At 44.9% G+C, this 20,931-nt stretch overlaps 1 protein-coding gene across 1 annotated transcript in view; it reads right to left on the reverse strand.

The window, feature by feature from the left end:
* Positions 1-20,545, reverse strand: part of LOC115196215 (cohesin subunit SA-1-like) — a 35,885-nt gene extending 15,340 nt beyond the window's left edge. The window contains 10 exon segments of the mRNA XM_029756842.1: positions 708-886; positions 1,506-1,629; positions 1,713-1,786; positions 1,896-2,047; positions 2,235-2,439; positions 4,273-4,349; positions 4,486-4,735; positions 4,819-4,939; positions 5,117-5,336; positions 20,355-20,545. Of these exon segments, the coding sequence (XP_029612702.1) occupies positions 708-886; positions 1,506-1,629; positions 1,713-1,786; positions 1,896-2,047; positions 2,235-2,439; positions 4,273-4,349; positions 4,486-4,735; positions 4,819-4,939; positions 5,117-5,145 (1,211 nt within the window). The 5' untranslated portion in view covers positions 5,146-5,336; positions 20,355-20,545.
* Positions 20,546-20,931: the final 386 nt, after the last annotated feature.

Raw genomic sequence — 20,931 nt, forward strand, 5'->3', positions numbered from 1 at the left:
TGTGTGTTGATACGTAAACGTGTGTGTGTGTTGATACGTAAACGTGTGTGTGTGTTGATACGTAAACGTGTGTGTGTTGATACGTAAACGTGTGTGTGTTGATACGTAAACGTGTGTGTGTTGATACGTAATCGTGTGTGTGTGTTGATACGTAATCGTGTGTGTTGATACGTAAACGTGTGTGTGTTGATACGTAATCGTGTGTGTTTTGATACGTAACGTGTGTGTGTGTTGATACGTAAACGTGTGTGTGTGTTGATACGTAAACGTGTGTGTGTGTTGATACGTAAACGTGTGTGTGTGTTGATACGTAAACGTGTGTGTGTGTTGATACGTAATCGTGTGTGTGTTGATACGTAAACGTGTGTGTGTGTGTGTTGATATGTAATCGTGTGTGTGTTGATATGTAATCATGTGTGTGTGTGTGTTGATATGTAATCGTGTGTGTGTTGATACGTAATCGTGTGTGTGTTGATACGTAATCGTGTGTGTTGATACGTAAACCTGTGTGTGTGTTGATACGTAAACGTGTGTGTGTGTGTTGATATGTAAACGTGTGTGTGTTGATATGTAAACGTGTGTGTGTTGATATGTAAACGTGTGTGTGTGTGTGTTATGTAATCGTGTGTGTGTTGATACGTAATCGTGTGTGTTGATACGTAAACCTGTGTGTGTGTTGATATGTAATCGTGTGTGTTGATACGTACTGCAGGATGAGCGTGATCAGTCTAATAGCCTCCACAGCCACATCATACTCCTTATCCAGAGTCATGGACACAATGCGGTCCTTGAAGCGGTTGGTGAACAGCTCCAGTTTAGGAAACAGCTCTCTGTTGGTGTACAGGTTCTGGAGAGCCTTCAGACACTTCAGACGTACCTCACCTTGCTACGCAGAGACACAGAGAGAGGAGACAGAGAGAGACACAGAGAGAGTCGAGACACAGAGAGAGGAGACACAGAGAGAGGAGACAGAGAGAGACACAGAGAGAGTCGAGACACAGAGAGAGGAGACACAGAGAGAGAGAGAGAGAGAGAGAGAGAGAGAGAGAGACGAGACACAGAGAGAGGAGACACAGAGAGAGGAGACACAGAGAGAGACAGAGAGGAGACAGAGAGAGACGAGACACAGAGAGAGACGAGACACAGAGAGAGACGAGACACAGAGAGAGGAGACACAGAGAGAGAGAGAGAGAGAGAGAGAGAGAGAGAGAGAGAGAGAGACGAGACACAGAGAGAGAGAGGAGACACAGAGAGAGAGAGAGGAGACACAGAGAGAGAGAGACACAGAGAGAGAGAGGAGACACAGAGAGAGAGAGGAGACACAGAGAGAGAGAGGAGACAGAGAGAGAGAGACAGAGAGAGAGAGAGAGAGAGAGAGAGAGAGTGTGAGAGAGAGAGAGAGTGTGAGAGAAAGTGTCTATGTGCATGCCCCTGTGTGTGTGTGTGTGTGTGTGTGTGTGTGTGTGTGTGTGTGTGTGTGTGTGTGTGTGTGTGTGCGCGCCTACCCGGTCGTGTAAGGTCCATCCTACATATTTCAGGTAGCTGTCGTTGAGGAAGGCGTCAGAGTACATCTTCATCCAAACTCCAATCTCCTCAATACAGATAGCTCTGATCTCAGCTATAGCATCCCTGAAACACACCTTCAAAGTCATCATCACTACTTTCATTACTGTGTGTGTGTGTGTGTGTGTGTGTGTGTGTGGTGTGTGTACCTGTAGCGGTGTACAAAGATTCCTTTAAAGATAGAGTTCATCATGTTCTCAATCTCATCCTGGTTCTCCTGGAGCTGTGGGGGAACGACAGTCAGGAGGTCAGAGTGTGTGTGTGTGTTTCAGAGGAAGACAAGATGTTGGAACCTAGCCCCTCCTCCAACCACCAGCAGACCAATCACGTACCTCCTTCCTCTTCTGCAGCAGCAGCTCTAGCTTCTCATTGGCTCGTTTTCCGGCCATCTTGTTCCTCTCAGCCTCATACTGTCTCTGGGTGTTGTCCTGGTGGATACTGAGGTTCAGGGCTACGTTCACCAACGCTGTCATCAACTTCATCGCTGGGGAGAGGACAGACAGGGCCACAATACAACGGATCTTCAAGAACCAAAAATATATATTACAGAGACTTATAGATCGATCTTGTAATCTACACAGAGCAATGACACTGGTCTCCAGCTCTTTCAGAGATAGATATAGAGAGAGGAGAGGAGAGAGAGGGAGACAGAATGAAAGGGAGTCTCTTACCTGCCAGTGTGCTGGTGTGTCTGAAAGCTCTGACCTGCGAGTCAGATAGTCCCGTGAGGAGGGATATGACCGTGTCCATGAGGTACTCATCATAGATGATGCTGTACTGGCACTGACGTATCAATACGCAGATGAACTCACAGAAGTTGTAGCGGAACTTCTTCCACAGCGGCCCGGGCATGGTGAGAGGGTAGTCTCCACTGTCCTGTAGACCACAGATAAACATGATCAATATGTTGATCTATTACCGGGGTGAGGACATGGTGAGAGGGTAGTCTCCACTGTCCTGTAGACCACAGATAAACATGATCAATATGTTGATCTATTACCGGGGTGAGGACATGGTGAGAGGGTAGTCTCCACTGTCCTGCAGACCACAGATAAACATGATCAATATGTTGATCTATTACTGGGGTGAGGACATGGTGAGAGGGTAGTCTCCACTGTCCTGCAGACCACAGATAAACATGATCAATATGTTGATCTGTTACCGGGGTGAGGACATGGTGAGAGGGTAGTCTCCACTGTCCTGCAGACCACAGATAAACATGATCAATATGTTGATCTATTACTGGGGTGAGGACGTGGTGAGAGGGTAGTCTCCACTGTCCTGTAGACCACAGATAAACATGATCAATATGTTGATCTATTACCGGGGTGAGGACATGGTGAGAGGGTAGTCTCCACTGTCCTGTAGACCACAGATAAACAAGATCAATATGTTGATCTATTACCGGGGTGAGGACATGGTGAGAGGGTAGTCTCCACTGTCCTGCAGACCACAGATAAACATGATCAATATGTTGATTTATTACCGGGGTGAGGACATGGTGAGAGGGTAGTCTCCACTGTCCTGCAGACCACAGATAAACATGATCAATATGTTGATCTATTACCGGGGTGAGGACATGGTGAGAGGGTAGTCTCCACTGTCCTGCAGACCACAGATAAACATGATCAATATGTTGATCTGTTACCGGGGTGAGGACATGGTGAGAGGGTAGTCTCCACTGTCCTGCAGACCACAGATAAACATGATCAATATGTTGATCTATTACCGGGGTGAGGACCTGGTGAGCGGGTAGTCTCCACTGTCCTGCAGACCACAGATAAACATGATCAATATGTTGATCTATTACCGGGGTGAGGACATGGTGAGAGGGTAGTCTCCACTGTCCTGTAGACCACAGATAAACATGATCAATATGTTGATCTATTACCGGGGTGAGGACATGGTGAGAGGGTAGTCTCCACTGTCCTGCAGACCACAGATAAACATGATCAATATGTTGATCTATTACCGGGGTGAGGACATGGTGAGAGGGTAGTCTCCACTGTCCTGCAGACCACAGATAAACATGATCAATATGTTGATCTATTACCGGGGTGAGGACATGGTGAGAGGGTAGTCTCCACTGTCCTGCAGACCACAGATAAACATGATCAATATGTTGATCTATAATGGGGTGAGGACATGGTGAGAGGGTAGTCTCCACTGTCCTGCAGACCACAGATAAACATGATCAATATGTTGATCTATTACTGGGGTGAGGACATGGTGAGAGGGTAGTCTCCACTGTCCTGTAGACCACAGATAAACATGATCAATATGTTGATCTATTACCGGGGTGAGGACATGGTGAGAGGGTAGTCTCCACTGTCCTGCAGACCACAGATAAACATGATCAATATGTTGATCTATTACTGGGGTGAGGACATGGTGAGAGGGTAGTCTCCACTGTCCTGTAGACCACAGATAAACATGATCAATATGTTGATCTATTACCGGGGTGAGGACATGGTGAGAGGGTAGTCTCCACTGTCCTGCAGACCACAGATAAACATGATCAATATGTTGATCTATTACCGGGGTGAGGACATGGTGAGAGGGTAGTCAATCATTTAAGATTTATTTATAATCAGCAGTTGTCACACTGTCCTTGACGTACATCAATACGTTAATACACACGTCAGTCTACCCGCCTATCCCTCCCTCCCTCCCTCCACTCATCCGACCAATGACACCTTGATGCATTACCTCGTCAAACTCCTCTGTCATCTTCCTGATGATCTCAGCGTTCTGCATGTTCCGGAACATCTCGATGCGCACGGTGCCTGAAGAGGGTTACGCACAACCACAATACAACCTTTTAACAACCACAATACAACCAACCTGGAAATGAGGCCTATATCAATCAGAATATTGTCTGGTGTGTAGGTAGCAGGTAACTGTAGACTATGACAGTAATACCTTTGCAGCCAGAACACTGGATGAAGAAGTTAATGAGGTCCAGTAAAGCGATGTCTCGGTCCTGCTTGTACGACTCGATCCAGTCATCAACCACAGACTGCATGGCACTCTTTCCCATTCTGACCACCTCGAACAGAGTGACGGGCTCTCCTCCCTCGCCGTTGGTCTGAGGGACCCCATTGGCCTTCCTCCCTTTAGCCCCGCCTGTAGCCTTCTCCGCTGGGGACTTCCGAGGCTTCTTATTGGCTGCCTAAAAGGGGGAGGGGCAACGGACTCAGATATACAGGAAGAGACTATGTAGAGAGAAGGAACCTCGTAGAAAGGTGTTCTTACTGGTGGTCTGCCAGGCCTCCCTCTCTTCTTCTTGCCTTTAGTGTCTGTCGGGTCCTCCAGCTCACTCACGCTCACACTCAGACTCACTGTGTCTGCCGCTCCGCTCTCAATGGACGAGTCCCTGCAACACACACACACTTATACTGAGAGGGATACACATACAGAATTCTACCCACACTCAGCGATCACAACATACACGACACACACACACACCTACGTTGGACTAATTACCGCATCAGGGGAGTGTTGTGATCTCTTAATGAGGCTTTGGTTGACGAAGCAACAGGGAAAGACTCACTGTAGGACAGGCAGCTCAGAGGTGATCATCCTGACTGCTGCAGGGGAGGGGTGTGTGTCCTCAGGAAAGGGTGTGTGTATGTGGTCCACTGGAGGGAGGGGTGTGGCTCGGTGCGGGGTCAGACGTGGGCGTGTGTGTGTGTGTGTGTGTGTGTGTGGGGGGGGTTACAGAAGGGTGACCAAATTCACTCAACACTGGGGACACCTCACAACACCAGCCCCTAGAAAGAGAGAGAGAGAGAGACAGTTTAGCCATTTGTCACAAATGTCTCGGGATTTAGTTTGGAATATTCTCAACATTTACTCAACTTGAAAAAGAGAACGAAAAAAGGAGAGAAAGGAAAAAGAGTGAGTATCAGAGATAGAAGGTAGGGAGAAGGAGAGAGATAAAGCAGGCAGAGTAGAGGAGAAAGAGTGAGTATCAGAGGAGAGATAGAAGGTAGGGAGGAGAAGGAGAGAGATAAAGCAGGCAGAGTAGAGGAGAAAGAGTGAGTATCAGAGGAGAGATAGAAGGTAGGGAGGAGGAGAGAGATAAAGCAGGCAGAGTAGAGGAGAAAGAGTGAGTATCAGAGGAGAGATGGAAGGGAGGAGGAGAGAGATAAAGCAGGCAGAGTAGAGGAGAAAGAGGGGAAAGGGAGACACCAACTGGCCACTTTAGAAAGTGCAACAGTAAAGTCTAGAGGGGGCGTGTCGAGAGTGTGCACGTTTCAAACAGAAAGAGGTCTAATTATGTCAACAACACTAACCAATTACATTTAATCATTTCAACAACAACATTATAAATTCGAATCATTTCAAACAAAGGTGATTTCAACTTAAAGTGAAGAACAAGTATCTTTGGAAAAAAAATCTTCACAACAAATCCCATAACAAACACAGAATGTTTTGTTGTCAAATCTGATCCTTTATGAAAAGGGAAAAATCATTTTTTACTGGTTAGACCCCAGAGTTTTTCACGGTTGCAAGGTCAGGAAAAGTCTAGGGCTCCTTCTATAGGCTATACGTTCGATCTAACGTTTGTCCTAGTCAATTTGCTTACCTGGCTAGGAATGAACTCCTGGCCTTACGTATAGAAATAAGTCATTACTAAATATTAGGTCGAGTGTAGTAAATATCAACGAGCGGGTGCAGTACCCTGCTTCGGCCACCAATGGCAGTATGATCCACAAAGTCCTCTCACCTCCATCAACATAAACACACTTTATACGGCTTTAACAAGGTTTTAATCATTTGAAAAATCATCTAACCTCTCAATAAGTTAAACGTGAGTTTCTGTGGTGTTTTGTCTCTTTGTTGAGTGTGTCTAGGGAGTGTGATGGAGGGTGAGTGTGTGTGCGTGGCTGAGACTGGGCTAAAACAACAGTAGGGGGCAGGCTAGGAGAGACTGTATTTAAATGTTCTCACACACAGAGAAACTGGAGAGAGTCTGTTACCAACACATGCCCTCTCTGTCTGTCTGCCACACACACATGCCCTCTGTCTGTCTGCCACACACACATGCCCTCTGTCTGTCTGCCACACACAGCACGGCACACAGAGAGAAGTGCTGAGAGGGAAGAGGTGGTGGATTCTCAGCTCTAGCTAGCTCTATCAACTCTTGTTTATTGACGTTTGTGAAAACATACAAAATATAGCTAGTTTGTACCTGTATATAATATACATATGATCATTTATTGATTTATTTATTGATTAAAGTAAATTGTTGATTGGACTTGGAAGTAGAAAATGTCAGTGTAGTTTTTATCCAATATTGGGTACCATATAATGGTACAGATTGAGGTTAACTAATAAAAGGTGGTAGGATGTGAAGAGCTGTAAAAACACTGAGGGAAATCCTGAACGCTCACCATCAGCTACTGTCATTATACAGTACAACCCCCTGCCACCTCACTTCTGGTAGCATCTCTCCAGGGACCACTACGCTTCCTTCCTTCCTTCCTTCCTTCCTTCCTTCCTTCCCCAATTCTATATTCTCTCTGGACAAAAGAAGGCTAAAGCAACAGGGGAGATCTGTGTGACTGGGTTCAGACAGTGTTTGAAAGCGGCGCTGTGCGTCACCTTGGCAGAAGGCCAGAGATGGGTGTCTGCCAGAGTTGTTATTGACCATCGACTGAAGACTACTGCTGCTAATACTCCTTAATTAACATCGATCTCTCCCTCTCTCTCTCTCCCCATCTCACAAAGAAGCCTGGAGGGAGTGTCTGTTCACTGTTAAAAAGAGAGCAGCCAACACACACACACACACACACACACACACACACACACACACACACACCTGTAGTCTCTGTATTCCAGTTACTGGGCAGCTTTGTGTGTGTGTGTCCCTTCCTCACGGAACAGAGCAGCTCCACAAGGAGAGACAGAGAGAGTGTGTGATTTCACTGCTTGGAGCGCTCTGAAGAACTCACCCTGACATTCCAGGTGGTGCTGTGGCATCAGGATACCACACAGAATAACCAGAGCTTCCTCTATAATAGACTGATCCTGCTTAGAATCAATGTGAGAGATCACAAACACACAGGCAGTGAGGGCTTGTATAACACGTTACAGAGACAGTTATCCAGCGCTCATATTTTATCATCTGTGGTCTGACTGAACACACATATAACTGTGTGTGTGTGTGTGTGTGTGTGTGTGTGTGTGTGTGTGTGTGTGTGTGTGTGTGTGTGCGCGCACGCGTGTGTGTGTGTAAGCCACTTAACATGCATGACATGTACTCGGGAGGCAGGCAGGCATTGCCATGGCAACCCTTGTGGGTCATAAGCCCCCCCCCCTCCCCTGATTGGCTGAGCAGTGAGAAGGGACCGGGTAGGGAGGGGGAGAGCGTGATAGAAGGGGGAGATTGGGGAAAGAGGAGGGGGAGAGGGACAGGGGGTAAGAAGGCACAAAAGAGATGAAGAGATCCATTGTGATCTCTGGGGATTCGTTAGACGTCCCTTTCACTGCTGTTAAGAATCTCCACTGTTTTCAACTATAATGACCTGTCGGATAATAACACATTTTGCACATTATCACCTACCCACATTATCACATCCTACTTCACCTGAATAAGGTCGGCCATAAGAATGCTGTCATAATGGGAACAGGGAAAGAGTACTGCCACTAGGCTGTGGGAACAAACAGCGGCACTGAAGATGAGAACACATCTCTTGGGAGGAGGAGGACAGCAGTCAACTGTAAAATATCCTATCATTTGGCAGAGCATGACCCTTCACTCAGACAGCAGGTAGCCTAGTGGTTAGAGCGTTGGGCCAGTAACCCAAAGGTTGCTAGATCGAATCCCCGAGCTGACAAGGTAAAAATGTGTCGTTCTGCCCCTGAACAAGGCAGTTAACCTACTGTTCCCCGGTAGGCCGCCATTTTAAATAAGAATTTAGTTAAATAAAGGTTAAATAAATACAAAATGTGATAGTGAGAAAACGTGTTGCCTACATCAATAATGCATTATAAACAGGCACTCTGATTCTTAGAGATCACACACACACACACACACACACACACACACACACACAAAATACTGCACACACTATTCAAGCTTCTGTACTCTAAAGGCGCATCACTCATAAGAAAGTGATCCTGTCCGAATCGCCCCCCCCCCCCCCCCCCCAAAAAAAAAACACCCGAGGTGTTTCCAACAGCAACTAGACAGAGGTGAAAGAGCGAGAAATGACATATAAAAAGAGAGCTCTACAAGACTTCTGCCTGCAATTACTGGGCCGTTCAATCTGGACCAAGACAACTAGGCCAACTAGTAAAAAAAAGGACATGATTATAGTCTCTGAAATGTCACACCATTTTCTGAAACATAAAACCCATGTCATTTGGATGAGGACTTCTGGGCATGAAATGATCCGAAACAGTTGTAGAATCCAGAGAAATGAGGGCAGAGAGAGAGATCAGAGGAGACAGTCACGGTCCTCAAGCCACACTACGCCAGCTCTAGCTAGGACTGGGATGGTACAGACTGCTCCGGCTACTTACTGTCTCATTTCAATACTGTCAGTTGAACAGCGTAGGGCTCTTATCTCGGAGGTTCTATATGAGAGACAACAAGCCTGGCGAGGAAGAGAGAAAGACGGAGAGAGACCATAGCATCCTTAAGAGGTATAATAACAAGAGTTTTCACCTGAGAGAGAGAGAGAGAGAGAGACAGACGAGGATGATCAGATTATATAGATCAAGAGAGTCTGAGAAGAGTGAGAATAAATTAACAAGAGATAGGAAAAGAAGGGGACCAGTATTATCCCCATGCAGGTCAATGAGAGAGACGGAACTCTCCTAACCCAGTCATGACCCCAGTCATACAAGGAAGGAGAAGCAGACAGACACCTTAAGGCAGGGGTCCCCAATTACATTCAGCTGTGGGCCGAGTTTTCCTTGAGCAGATAGTCGGGAACATAGTTATAAATAATTTGACTGCAAGAATCCCAAACAGATACAGTGCCTTCAGAAAGCAGTCATGCCCCTTGACTTATTCCACATGTTGTTGTGTTACGGCCTGAATTCAAAATGGATTCACTTTTTTTCTTACCCATCTACAGTCAATAATGACAACCCTATAATGGCAAAGTGAAAACATGTTTTTAGACATTTTTTGCAAATGTATTGAAAATGAAATACAGAAATATCTAACTTCCATAAGTATTCACACCCCTGAGTCAATACCTTGCAGAAGCACCTTTGGCAGCGATTACAGCTGGGAGTCTTTCTGGGTAAGTCTCTAAGAGATTATAGTGCAACATTTGCCCATTATTCTTTTCAAAATTCTTCAAGCTCTGTCAAATTGGCTGTTGATCATTGCTAGACAACCATTTTCAGTTTGACATATATTTTCAAGTAGATTTAAGACAAAACGGAATCTCTGCCACTCAGGAACATTACTGTCTTCATGGTAAACAACTCCAGTGTAGATTTGGTCTTGTGTTTTAGGTTATTGTCTTGCTGAAAGGTGAATTCATCTCCCAGTGTCTGGTGGAAAGCAGACTGAACCAGGTTTTCCTCTAGGATTTTGCCTGTGCTTAGCTCCATTCCATTTATTTTTATCCTGAAAAACTCCCCAGTCCTTAATGATTACAAGCAAACCCATAACATGACGCTGCCACCACTATGCTTGAAAATATGGAGTGGTACTCAGTGATGGATTTGCCCCAAACACAACGCTTTGTATTCAGTAGGAAAAGTGAATTACTTTGCCACATTTTTTACAGCATTACTTTAGTGCCTTGTTCCAAACAAGATGCATGTTTTGGAATATGTTTATTCTGTACAGGCTTTCTTCTTTTCACACTGTCATTTAGGTTAGTATTGTGGAATAACTACAATGTTGTTGATCCATCCTCAGTTTTCTCCTATCACAGCCATTAAACTCTAACTGTTACAAAGTCACCATTGACCTCATGGTGACATCCTTGAGCCGTTTCCTTCCTCTCCGGCAACTGAGTTAGTAAGGGCGCATGTATAGTTGTTGTGTATTGATACACCATCCAAAGTGTAATTAGTAACTTCACCATGCTCAAAGGGTTTTAAGAAACGTTCACTCCTGAATTTATTTAGGCTTGGCATAACAAAAAGGGGTTGAATCCCTACTGACATTTCAGCTTTTCATTTTTATTGAATTAGTAAACATTTCTAAAAACATAATTCCCCATTGAAATTGTATGTAGACCAGTGACAAAAAAAATCTAAATTGAATCCATTTTAAATTCAGGTTGTAATAAAATGTGGAAAAAGTCAAATGGGTGTGAATAGTCTGAAGGCACTGTATATATGCATGTATGTAAATTCAGCAAAAAAATAAAACGTCTTCTCATTGTGAACTGTGTTTATTTTCAGCAAACCTAACATGTGTAAATATTTGTATGAACATAACAAGATTCAACTGAGACATAAACTGAACAAGTTCCACAGACATGTGACTAACAGAAATTGAATAATGTGTCCCTGAACAAAGGGGGGGGGGGTCAAAATCAAAAGTAACAGTCAGTATCTGGTGTGGCCACCAGCTGCATTAAGTACTGCAGTGCATCTCCTCCTCATGGACTGCACCAGATCTGCCCGTTCTTGCTGTGAGATGTTACCCCACTCTTCCACCAAGGCACCTGCAAGTTCCCGGACATTTCTGGGGGGAATGGCCCTAGCCCTCACCCTCTGATCCAACAGGTCCCCTGACGTGCTCAATGGGATTGAGATCCGGGCTCTTCGCTGGCCATGGCAGAACACTGACATTCCTGTCTTGCAGGAAATCACGCACAGAACGAGCAGTATGGCTGGTGGCATTGTCATGTTGGAGGGTCATGTCAGGATGAGCCTGCAGGAAGGGTACCACATGAGGGAGGAGGATGTCTTCCCTGTAACGCACAGCGTTGAGATTGCCTGCAATGACAACAAGCTCAGTCCGATGATGCTGTGACACACCGCCTCAGACCATGACGGACCCTCCACCTCCAAATCGATCCAGAGTACAGGCCTCGGTGTAACGCTCATTCCTTCGACGATAAACGCGAATCCGAACATCACCCCTGGTGAGACAAAACCACGACTCGTCAGTGAAGAGCACTTTTTGCCAGTCCTGTCTGGTCCAGCGACGGTGGGTTTGTGCCCATAGGCGACGTTGTTGCCGGTGATGTCTGGTGAGGACCTGCCTTACAACAGGCCTACAAGCCCTCAGTCCAGCTTCTCTCAGCCTATTGCAGACAGTCTGAGCACTGATGGAGGGATTGTGCGTTCCTGGTGTAACTCGGGCAGTTGTTGTTGCTATCCTGTACCTGTCCCGCAGGTGTGATGTTCGAATGTACCAATCCTGTGCAGGTGTTGGACACGTGGTCTGCCACTGCGAGGACGATCAGCTGTCCATCCTGTCTCCCTGTAGGGCTGTCTTAGGCATCTTACAGTACGGACATTGCAATTTATTGCCTTGGTCACATCTGCAGTCCTCATGCCTCCTTGCAGCATGCAAGGAAGCACATTCACGCAGATGAGCACGGACCCTGGGCATCTTTCTTTTGGTGTTTTTCAGAGTCAGTAGAAAGGCCTCGAGTGTCCAAAGTTTTCAGAACTGTGACCTTAATTGCCTACCGTCTGTAAGCTGTTAGTGTCTTATTAACGACCGTTCCACAGGTGCATGTTCATTAATTGTTTATGGTTCATTGAACAAGCAAGGGAAACAGTATTTAAACCCTTTACAATGATGATCTGTGAAGTTATTGGGATTTTCACGAATTATCTTTGAAAGACAGGGGCCTGAAAAAGGGGACATTTCTTTTCTTGCTGAGTTTACGTATATATGTAAATGTACAGTTTAAGTCAGAAGTTTACATACACCTTTGCCAAATACATTTAAACTCAGTTTTTCACAATTCCTGACATGTAATCCTAGTAAAAATACCCTGTCTTAGGTCAGTTAGGATCACCACTTTATTTTAAGAATGTAAAATGTCAGAATAATAGTAGAGAGAATGATTTATTTCAGCTTTTATTTCTTTTATCACATTCCCAGTGGGTCAGAAGTTTACATACACTCAATTAGTATTTGGTAGCATTGCCTTTAAATTGTTTAACTTGGGTCAAACGTTTCAGGTAGCCTTCCACAAGCTTCCCACAATAAGTTGGGTGAATTTTGGCCCATTCCTCCTGACAGAGCTGGTGTAACTGAGTCAGGTTTGTAGGCCTCCCTGCTCCGACACGCTTTTTCAGTTCTGCCCACAAATGTTCTATGGGATTGAGGTCAGGACTTTGTGATGGCCACTGCAATATCTTGACTTTGTTGTCCTTAAGCCATTTTGCCACAACTTTGGAAGTAGGCTTGGGGTCATTGTCCATTTAGAAGACCCATTTGCGACCAAGCTTTAACTTCCTGACTGATGTCTTGAGATGTTGCTTCAATATATCCACATAATTTTCCTCCCTCATGATGCCATCTATTTTGTGAAGTGCACCAGTCCCTCCTGCAGCAAAGCACCCCCACAACATGATGCTGCCACCCCCATGCTTCACGGTTGGGATGGTGTTCTTCGACTTGCAAGCGTCCCCATTTTTCCTCCAAACATAACAATGGTCATTATGGCCAAACAGTTCTATTTTTGTTTCATCAGACCAGAGGACATTTTTCCAAAAAGTACGATCTTTGTCCCCGTGTGCAGTTGCAAACTGTAGTCTGGCTTTTTTATGGAGGTTTTAGAGCAGTGGCTTCTTCCTTGCTGAGCGGCCTTTCAGGTTATGTCGATATAGGACTCGTTTTACTGTGGATATAGATACTTTTGTACCCGTTTCCTCCAGCATCTTCACAAGGTCCTTTGCTGTTGTTCTGGGATTGATTTGCACTTTTCGCACCAAAGTACGTTCATTTCTAGGAGACAGAACGCATCTCCTTCCTTAGCGGTATGACGGCTTTCTTGGAAAAATGACTTGTGTCATGCACAAAGTAGATGTCCTAACCGACTTGCCAAAACTATAGTTTGTTAACAAGAAATTTGTGGAGTGGTTGAAAAACAAGTTTTAATGACTCCAACCTAAGTGTATGTACACTTACATATAATATATCTCACACACACACACACACACACACACACACACACACACACACACACACACACAGCCTTCAGCTATTTGACCAAAAAGGAGAGTAATGAGAGCTGCATCAGATGCCTGGCCTCCACAATCACCCGACCTCAATTGAGATGGTTTGGGATGAGTTGGACCGCAGAGTGAAGGAAAAGCAGTCAACAAGTGCTCAGCATATGTGGGATCTCTTTCAAGACTGTTGGAAAAGCATTCCAGGTGAAGCTGTTTGAGAGAATGCCAAGAGTGTGCAAAGCTGTCAACAAGGTTAAGGGAGGTTACTTTGAAAAATCTCAAATAAAAATATATTTTGATTTGTTTAACACTTTTTTGGTTACTACATGAGAATCCATTTGTGTTATTTCATAGTTGATGTCTTCACTATTATTCTACAATGTAGAAACTATTCAAAATAAAGGAAAACCCTGGAATGAGTAGGTGTGTCCAAACTCGAGTGGTACTGTATGTATGTATGCATGCATATATATATATATATATTTATTTACTTAAAATAAAATCCCAGGTGGATTTTCGCCTATTGGAGAACCCTGTTGTGAAAGGTAATGACATGACGGGATGAAGTGTCTCACACACAACCTCTCTCTTTCACTCACTCACCGTCCGTCCATCTTTTCCCTCTCCCCCTCTCTCCCTCTCTACCTCTCTCCCTCCCCCTCTCTCCCAATCCCACATGGAACGAGTCTTTAAGCAACAGCGTAGTAGATATTGTAGTGAATGTGTGTGTGTAGGTGGAAAATCTGTCAATATGCCCTTGAGCAAGGCACTTAACCCTAATTGCTTCTGTAAGTCGTCCTGGATAGGAGCGTCTGCTAAATGACTCCAATGTAATATAAAGGGAATAACATGTCTCCTCACTGTGTCCAGCCCATTGGCCATGAAAAAAATACCTTCCTCATTTTCATTCTCTGGTCCCTTGAATCATGACAATAAACTCATGCCCCCTTGACAAATGAGTGGAGCTCCCCTGGCCTGCTCTAAGGTATCTGTAGTGGGGGTTCACTTAATAATGCAGCATCATGGTCTCTATATTACAGTAATACAGTGGGTTTACAGAGCTCTAGAGTAGGCTTTGGGCTGCAGGCTCTAGATAAAAAAACAAAAAGGTTTCTAAAGATGTTTTATTTTTTTAATCTCAAGAGAAAAAGCAACCAAGCAAGAAATACCAGTAGGCAAGAAAGAAAGAACGAGAAAGAAAGAAAAAAGGAAAAGAAAGAAGATTCTCTCTGCAATGGCCGCCCGGCTCGCTGCAGCTATCGCAAAATGGAGACGCAAAGAGAGAGCGAGGGAGAGTGAAATGGAGGAGAGAACAAGAGCACAAAGGGAGATCAGCGGGAGCAGAGGAGGAGAGAGGGGAGGGCTGGGGGAGCAAGAGACTCATTAGTTTGTCTCTCATCTTTCTGCCTCTCTCGCTCTCTCACCTTGACCCACATTCACTGTCTGTTGCTATACACACACACACACACTTCTCCAGCTGAGGTTATTATACCCTAATGACATAAGAGGCTCCAGAATGTTATCATTTTACTACAGAGAACCCATTACTGTGACTAGCAGAATCACTGTGTGTGTGTGTGTGTGTGTGTGTGTGTGTGTGTGTGTGTGTGTGAGAGATAAAGACTGGGTTCAAGAGCACTGCATATCCAGGGCTCTCTGCAGCCTGGTCATGAAGTCAGCCTATGAAGTCAGATGTTTGTTTGGCCAAAGGTGTTTGGTTTACCTTGAGATGCTACTGGGGGAAAGTGACATTTCCAGGTTGTCAATGTGCTAGTGTGACTGTCCAGACATAGCACCTAGGGCCTGACCTCTCATCATCTCAACTCTAGACTGCATTATCTCACTGAGCTAAAGCCTAAACATCCTAACAGACTTCAGGTCCCTGACAGGCAATGTTCATCATCCATGAGGGAGGTTTACCAGACCGCTCCTGATACACTGGTAATGGGGTAATCTGGTAATCTGGAGTTAGAAGGGGTAGTTTAATCTATTGTGGTACAGGGAAAACCTTAATCCCACACGAGACTATGAGGGCAGATGACGTGAACAACACACACACACCCTTAATCTGAGTGCGAGCCGGCTTTCTCCGCCAGAAAATCTCAGGAGCATGATATAGGCTAGGCAGACAATGATGTAAAGTGTGTGTGTGTGTGTGTGTGTGTGTGTGTGTGTGTGTGTGTAACTGTACTTTATTGATCCATCCCCTGAGGGTAGGCCCACATTAAATGTGTCACCAGCATTAGTAGTGTTGGAGAATAATGTGCTAGAAAAACAAATCAGCCATGCATCGGCTGGAGAAATATTAGCAGCATCATCATGTTAGCTTTAGATGCTATGCTACCGTGCTGAAACATACTTGACTGTGTGCTGTCAATGCCTGTAGATACATACATTTAACGTTACAGTAGTATAACCACCTGGGTGTTGAACCAAGTAGCCAACAAGTACACCAGTCTGCTAGGTCTCAGGGAATGATATTAATCAACCAAGTAGCCAACAAGTACACCAGTCTGCTAGGTCTCAGGGAATGATATTAATCAACCAAGTAGCCAACAAGTACACCAGTCTGCTAGGTCTCAGGGAATGATATTAAATCAACCAAGTAGCCAACAAGTACACCAGTCTGCTAGGTCTCAGGGAATGATATTAATCAACCATGCGTAGCGCTGGACAGGAAGGCTTCAGAGCATTTTCAGTCCCACATTCTCTCTCTCCATCTGATGCTACAGGTCAACTAGCCAACCCGCTAATCATCCGCTAGCCAACCCGCTAAACATCCGCCAGCCAACGATCGACCAGCCAACCCGCTCAAGATCCGCCAGTCAACGCGCTAAGCATCCGCTAGCCAACGCGCTAAGCATCCGCTAGCCAACCCGCTAAACATCCGCTAGCCAACCCGCTAAACATCCGCTAGCCAACCCGCTAAACATCCGCTAGCCAACCCGCTAAACATCCGCTAGCCAACGCGCTAAACATCCGCTAGCCAACCCGCTAAACATCCGCCAGCCAACGCGCTAAACATCCGCCAGCCAACCCGCTAAACATCCGCCAGCCAACGCGCTAAAGATCCGCTAGCTGATTACACCACAAACTACTAGCTAAACTAGGCCTACACCACCGCCAACTACACAACAACCAGCTCGCTAACTACACCACAGCTTACTATCCAACACAACCAGATAGTAAGCTGGTTCTGGTGTAGTTAGCTAACTAATAGCATCAGATTTTTCTAATGCCAATTGAAGCTAAAGTTTTTATTTTACTGCGAGTGGCCCTGACAGCTTCCCTGTATACATACCATTTGCTTTAGCTAGCTTCAAGATGTCCTCATTCTAAAGAGACATGGGGCCTAGTCTTTCAGCGAAAACGCTTGATATTGGTCATTCCCTAAAACTGAAATAATACTTTCTTCACACACACAGCTAAATCTGGATTCAGCTTGGATTCAATAACAATGTCTAAGCCAAGTCTGCTGAAGTCAAGGAAAACGCTCTGGAGCTCTGTAATGGCAACATGTTACAGTATCATTTATGGTGTAATTGGCCTGACTATAAAACCGGTTCATTAGCACAAATCAACAAGTTATTACAAATTAATAACTTACTATACATACACTAGTCATTACACAGGCCCACACCACCAAAGATTTGAGTAAAATATACACACATACACACAATTTAGGAATTTAGCTTTGGTTCAAAAAAATACTAAAATCACAAGGAAATTAGTTAAAATGAGTTAGAAAATCTGTTTGTTTATCCCATATGTAACTCTGTGTTGTTGTTTGTGTCGCACTGCTTTGCTTTATCTTGGCCAGGTCGCAGTTGTAAATGAGAGCTTGTTCTCAACTGGCTACCTGGTTAAATAAAGGTGAAATACATTTTAAAATGTATTCCCACGAATAACAAAAAGAGACATGTCTCGTGTCTCAATGTAATCAAGATATGAAATGACTGTTCTTTTAAAATACAACCACTTTTTGGGCTTAGTTGTGGTCAATTTGCAGTGTACAAATTATTAAAATGATGTTCCGGTCCCTCGACCATCCTCTGACAAAAACCGGCCTGTGGATGAATCTAGCTGCCAGCCCCCTGTTTTAATGTAGACTCTGCCTGACCTTCTGCTGCATAACAGTCTGGATTACTGCACTGGGCCCACGGCAGGATGACCGGATGTCATTGTTTTCAATGAGAGAGCGACGGTAACTTCCGCCAATTTCCGCTCACATTCCTTACATAACAGCCACTCCAGTGTTTCCCCTGCCTTTGAATAGGTAGGGAGGGCTCCCCACCTAGCTCTTCCCCTGGTCTAAACAAATTCAATGTTTTGCTCAAGGTCCTAGCCTAATGCCACGATTACACCAGGCACTACCTCTAACGATCAAACTACCGGAGACCATCCAGTTTCTATGGGTGGTGCAGACAAGGATACATTTAATGGTCGGCGACTACAAGCTTGGCGACCAAGTTTATGCAAATTAGCAGCTAGTATTAGCAGTAGTAAAGGAATAAAAAATATGAAAAACTATTTAATGCTGTTTGAAGCGGTAACGTTGCCTTTTAATCCATGACTAGAGCCTCCAGTTAACGTATGTGTAAACAGCAGCTTGCTAGTGTTTCCTGATTGGTTCACGTTCATTGAAAACATTATTTGCCTAGAAACCGAGACTAATCTGAACAGATGTTTTTGGATAACATTGTTAAGCTATTAAGAAAGCTATTTCAGGGAATTTATACTCCATGTTCGTCAAAAACCACATTTTTTTTCTTTTTTTATTACGCTACATTACGTTTTAGTAATTTAGCAGACAGTCTTATCCACATAACCAGGGCTTGACATAAACCTTTTTTTTAGCAGAATATATATGACACAATCAGTGCATTCAACTAGAGTAGGTAAAACAATGACATCATGAGCTGAATCAGTGCTGGTGAAAGTGATGGCAATACAAGTCTAACAGGTAAGGGAGGCTCAGTGGTAGAGGAGGCAAGGTGCCGTCTGAAGAGATAGACTTTCAGACCGTTGCAGATAGACCTATTGCTAAAATGTTAGGTTTGTAGACTTGTATCCCAGCCTGACTCAACAAAGTCAATAACTGGGCTGCTCAGAGAACTACTGTATGAATACCCCATTGCATTGAACCGTTTCCCATTTCAAGTTTATTTGCCATATGTAATAGGTTAGTCATACACTGGAAATCTTACCAAGTCACACTACTCAACCAATAACTGTCAAGAACAGCCCTGCCAAGTGATCATATCCTGGCCTGCCATATCCTGGCCTGCAGTGTGTGGTGTTTTATGGCTGTGTACTAAATATTGCCAGTCTATGTTGTATGTTCTACGCAGGAGACGAGGAACATTACAATGTGGGACAATAAAGTTGTATTGTATCTCTAGCACCAGTTGTAGTTTAGTTAGTTGGTCTTCCAGGACGCATAGCCTACAGTAGGCTGCTAGTTCAGTCTGCTGGTGTTAAGTCACATGGCTCAGCTTGTTGCATAACCACTTTGTTTACAATCAGTGAATGATCACAAGCTGTCCGTATAGCCTTTCACCAGTAAACATCACACTCTAGACTCTATACAAAGAGCAGTGAAGCTGGGTGTGTAACACAATCTTCAAAGAGTTAGGCTTAAGGTAGCCAGCTAGCTCACTTGGCCAAATATTCTCAAACTCCATATTTCCTAGTTCATTAATAATAAAGAAAGATGTGGAAATGAAGCGGTATAAGTGAACAGATCTCCTCATTAACCCCTAACTGGCTTGTGACAGAAGAATGGATGGTTGTGAGAGTGAGGTCTGGAGTGGGGAGCATGGACACCAACGGGACTGGATCCCATCCCCCCTCACACACTTCCCCGCTAAATTCCCTTCAGCAGAGAAAGGGGCGGAGTGGCTTAGCAAACTAGCTAGTTGCACGTACAAAAAAATAATATACTAGTCAAAATATTGCAATTTGTCAAGAATACCAACGTTGAACTTCGGCACAATAAGTAACATGTCAAAACAATGGGTGGGGAAACAGGAAACAATGCTGCTAACGTTACAGGTGACATTTCTGCAGGATTTCTACGAATGGCGTGATAGACTGGCAAGGATGGATGTCAAATAGCACTGGTGACAGCAACCTGACTAACACTAACGTTACCTCGCTCCCAAATGTATCATCTGCAAAACCCGACACATATGCAATGAATTAGGGTTAGCTAGCAACAATAGCAATGTCTGGCTAGGTCGCGCAGGCGGCACTGTAACGTTACAATAAGGGTCTGCATACAACATTCTGTTGACGCTTTGAATCTGCCCGTCTATCAAGAGCAATAAAAACACGTCCCACCCATTGGCTTAGTAACGGGAAAACTAAGGGCGAGGGATTAAAAGTGATTCTAGCAAAACACAGCGGTCAAGTCTCTCGTGCGTTGTTGCGATCTGACATGTTGAGACATTCCTGCTAATGGCCCTCGATCATGTAGCTAGCTAGCCGAACAGAGGGAAGAGAGAGAAAGCACATCCAGCTCCCTCTCCGCTAGCTTGCGGAGCAGCACCCATCCCCCTCCTCTCTCCCCATCCCTCTCTCGCTCTCTGAATCCACCATCTTGATTCTGAGACCCGTCTCCCCTTTCCCACAAGCCAAAAACACAACCAAAATACCAACAAACTCACCTTTACCGGCCATTGAACAATCGATTACTGTCTTCCAAAATAAAATAATCGATATATCTGATAAAAGTGTGTAGATTTTAATATTGTAAATATGTCGTGAGAAGCGGGAACCGCGCCTTGGAACAGAAAGGAACAATCCTAAACTGCCATCTGGTGGAGCCTTCCTCGCTGTAATGCTGTTCTGGTGGCGCAGCCTCTCACTGCAACCTTACTGCCTCCTGGCGGACACAGACGAGATTACAGCAACGGGTGCGCGCCGCGGGGGCGAGGAGAGGGGAGGCACTGCAGGACCCCGCGAAAAGAGGGAAACAGTGGGGGGCGCGCTCAGAGCCACGGGCACGCGTAGAAGGGAGGGGCGAGCTTAGCTGGCAGTGTTTTGGTCGGTGGTTTGATGGTGAGTAGGCCTTAACAGAGGACACATGTAGGAGGCTATAACATCAAGATTACCCCTCCATACACCATTTACCAGGCTACAATACACACATGTCACAGTGTTAGTGCAGTATCTTGCCTGAGACCTGAAGACTCATGTTAGCTCCAAGTTGTAATGCCTAGGCTTTAGCTCAATGGGCTAAGA

This window comes from Salmo trutta, chromosome 6 (genome assembly GCF_901001165.1).
Source record: "Salmo trutta chromosome 6, fSalTru1.1, whole genome shotgun sequence".
Classification (NCBI taxonomy): domain Eukaryota; kingdom Metazoa; phylum Chordata; class Actinopteri; order Salmoniformes; family Salmonidae; genus Salmo; species Salmo trutta.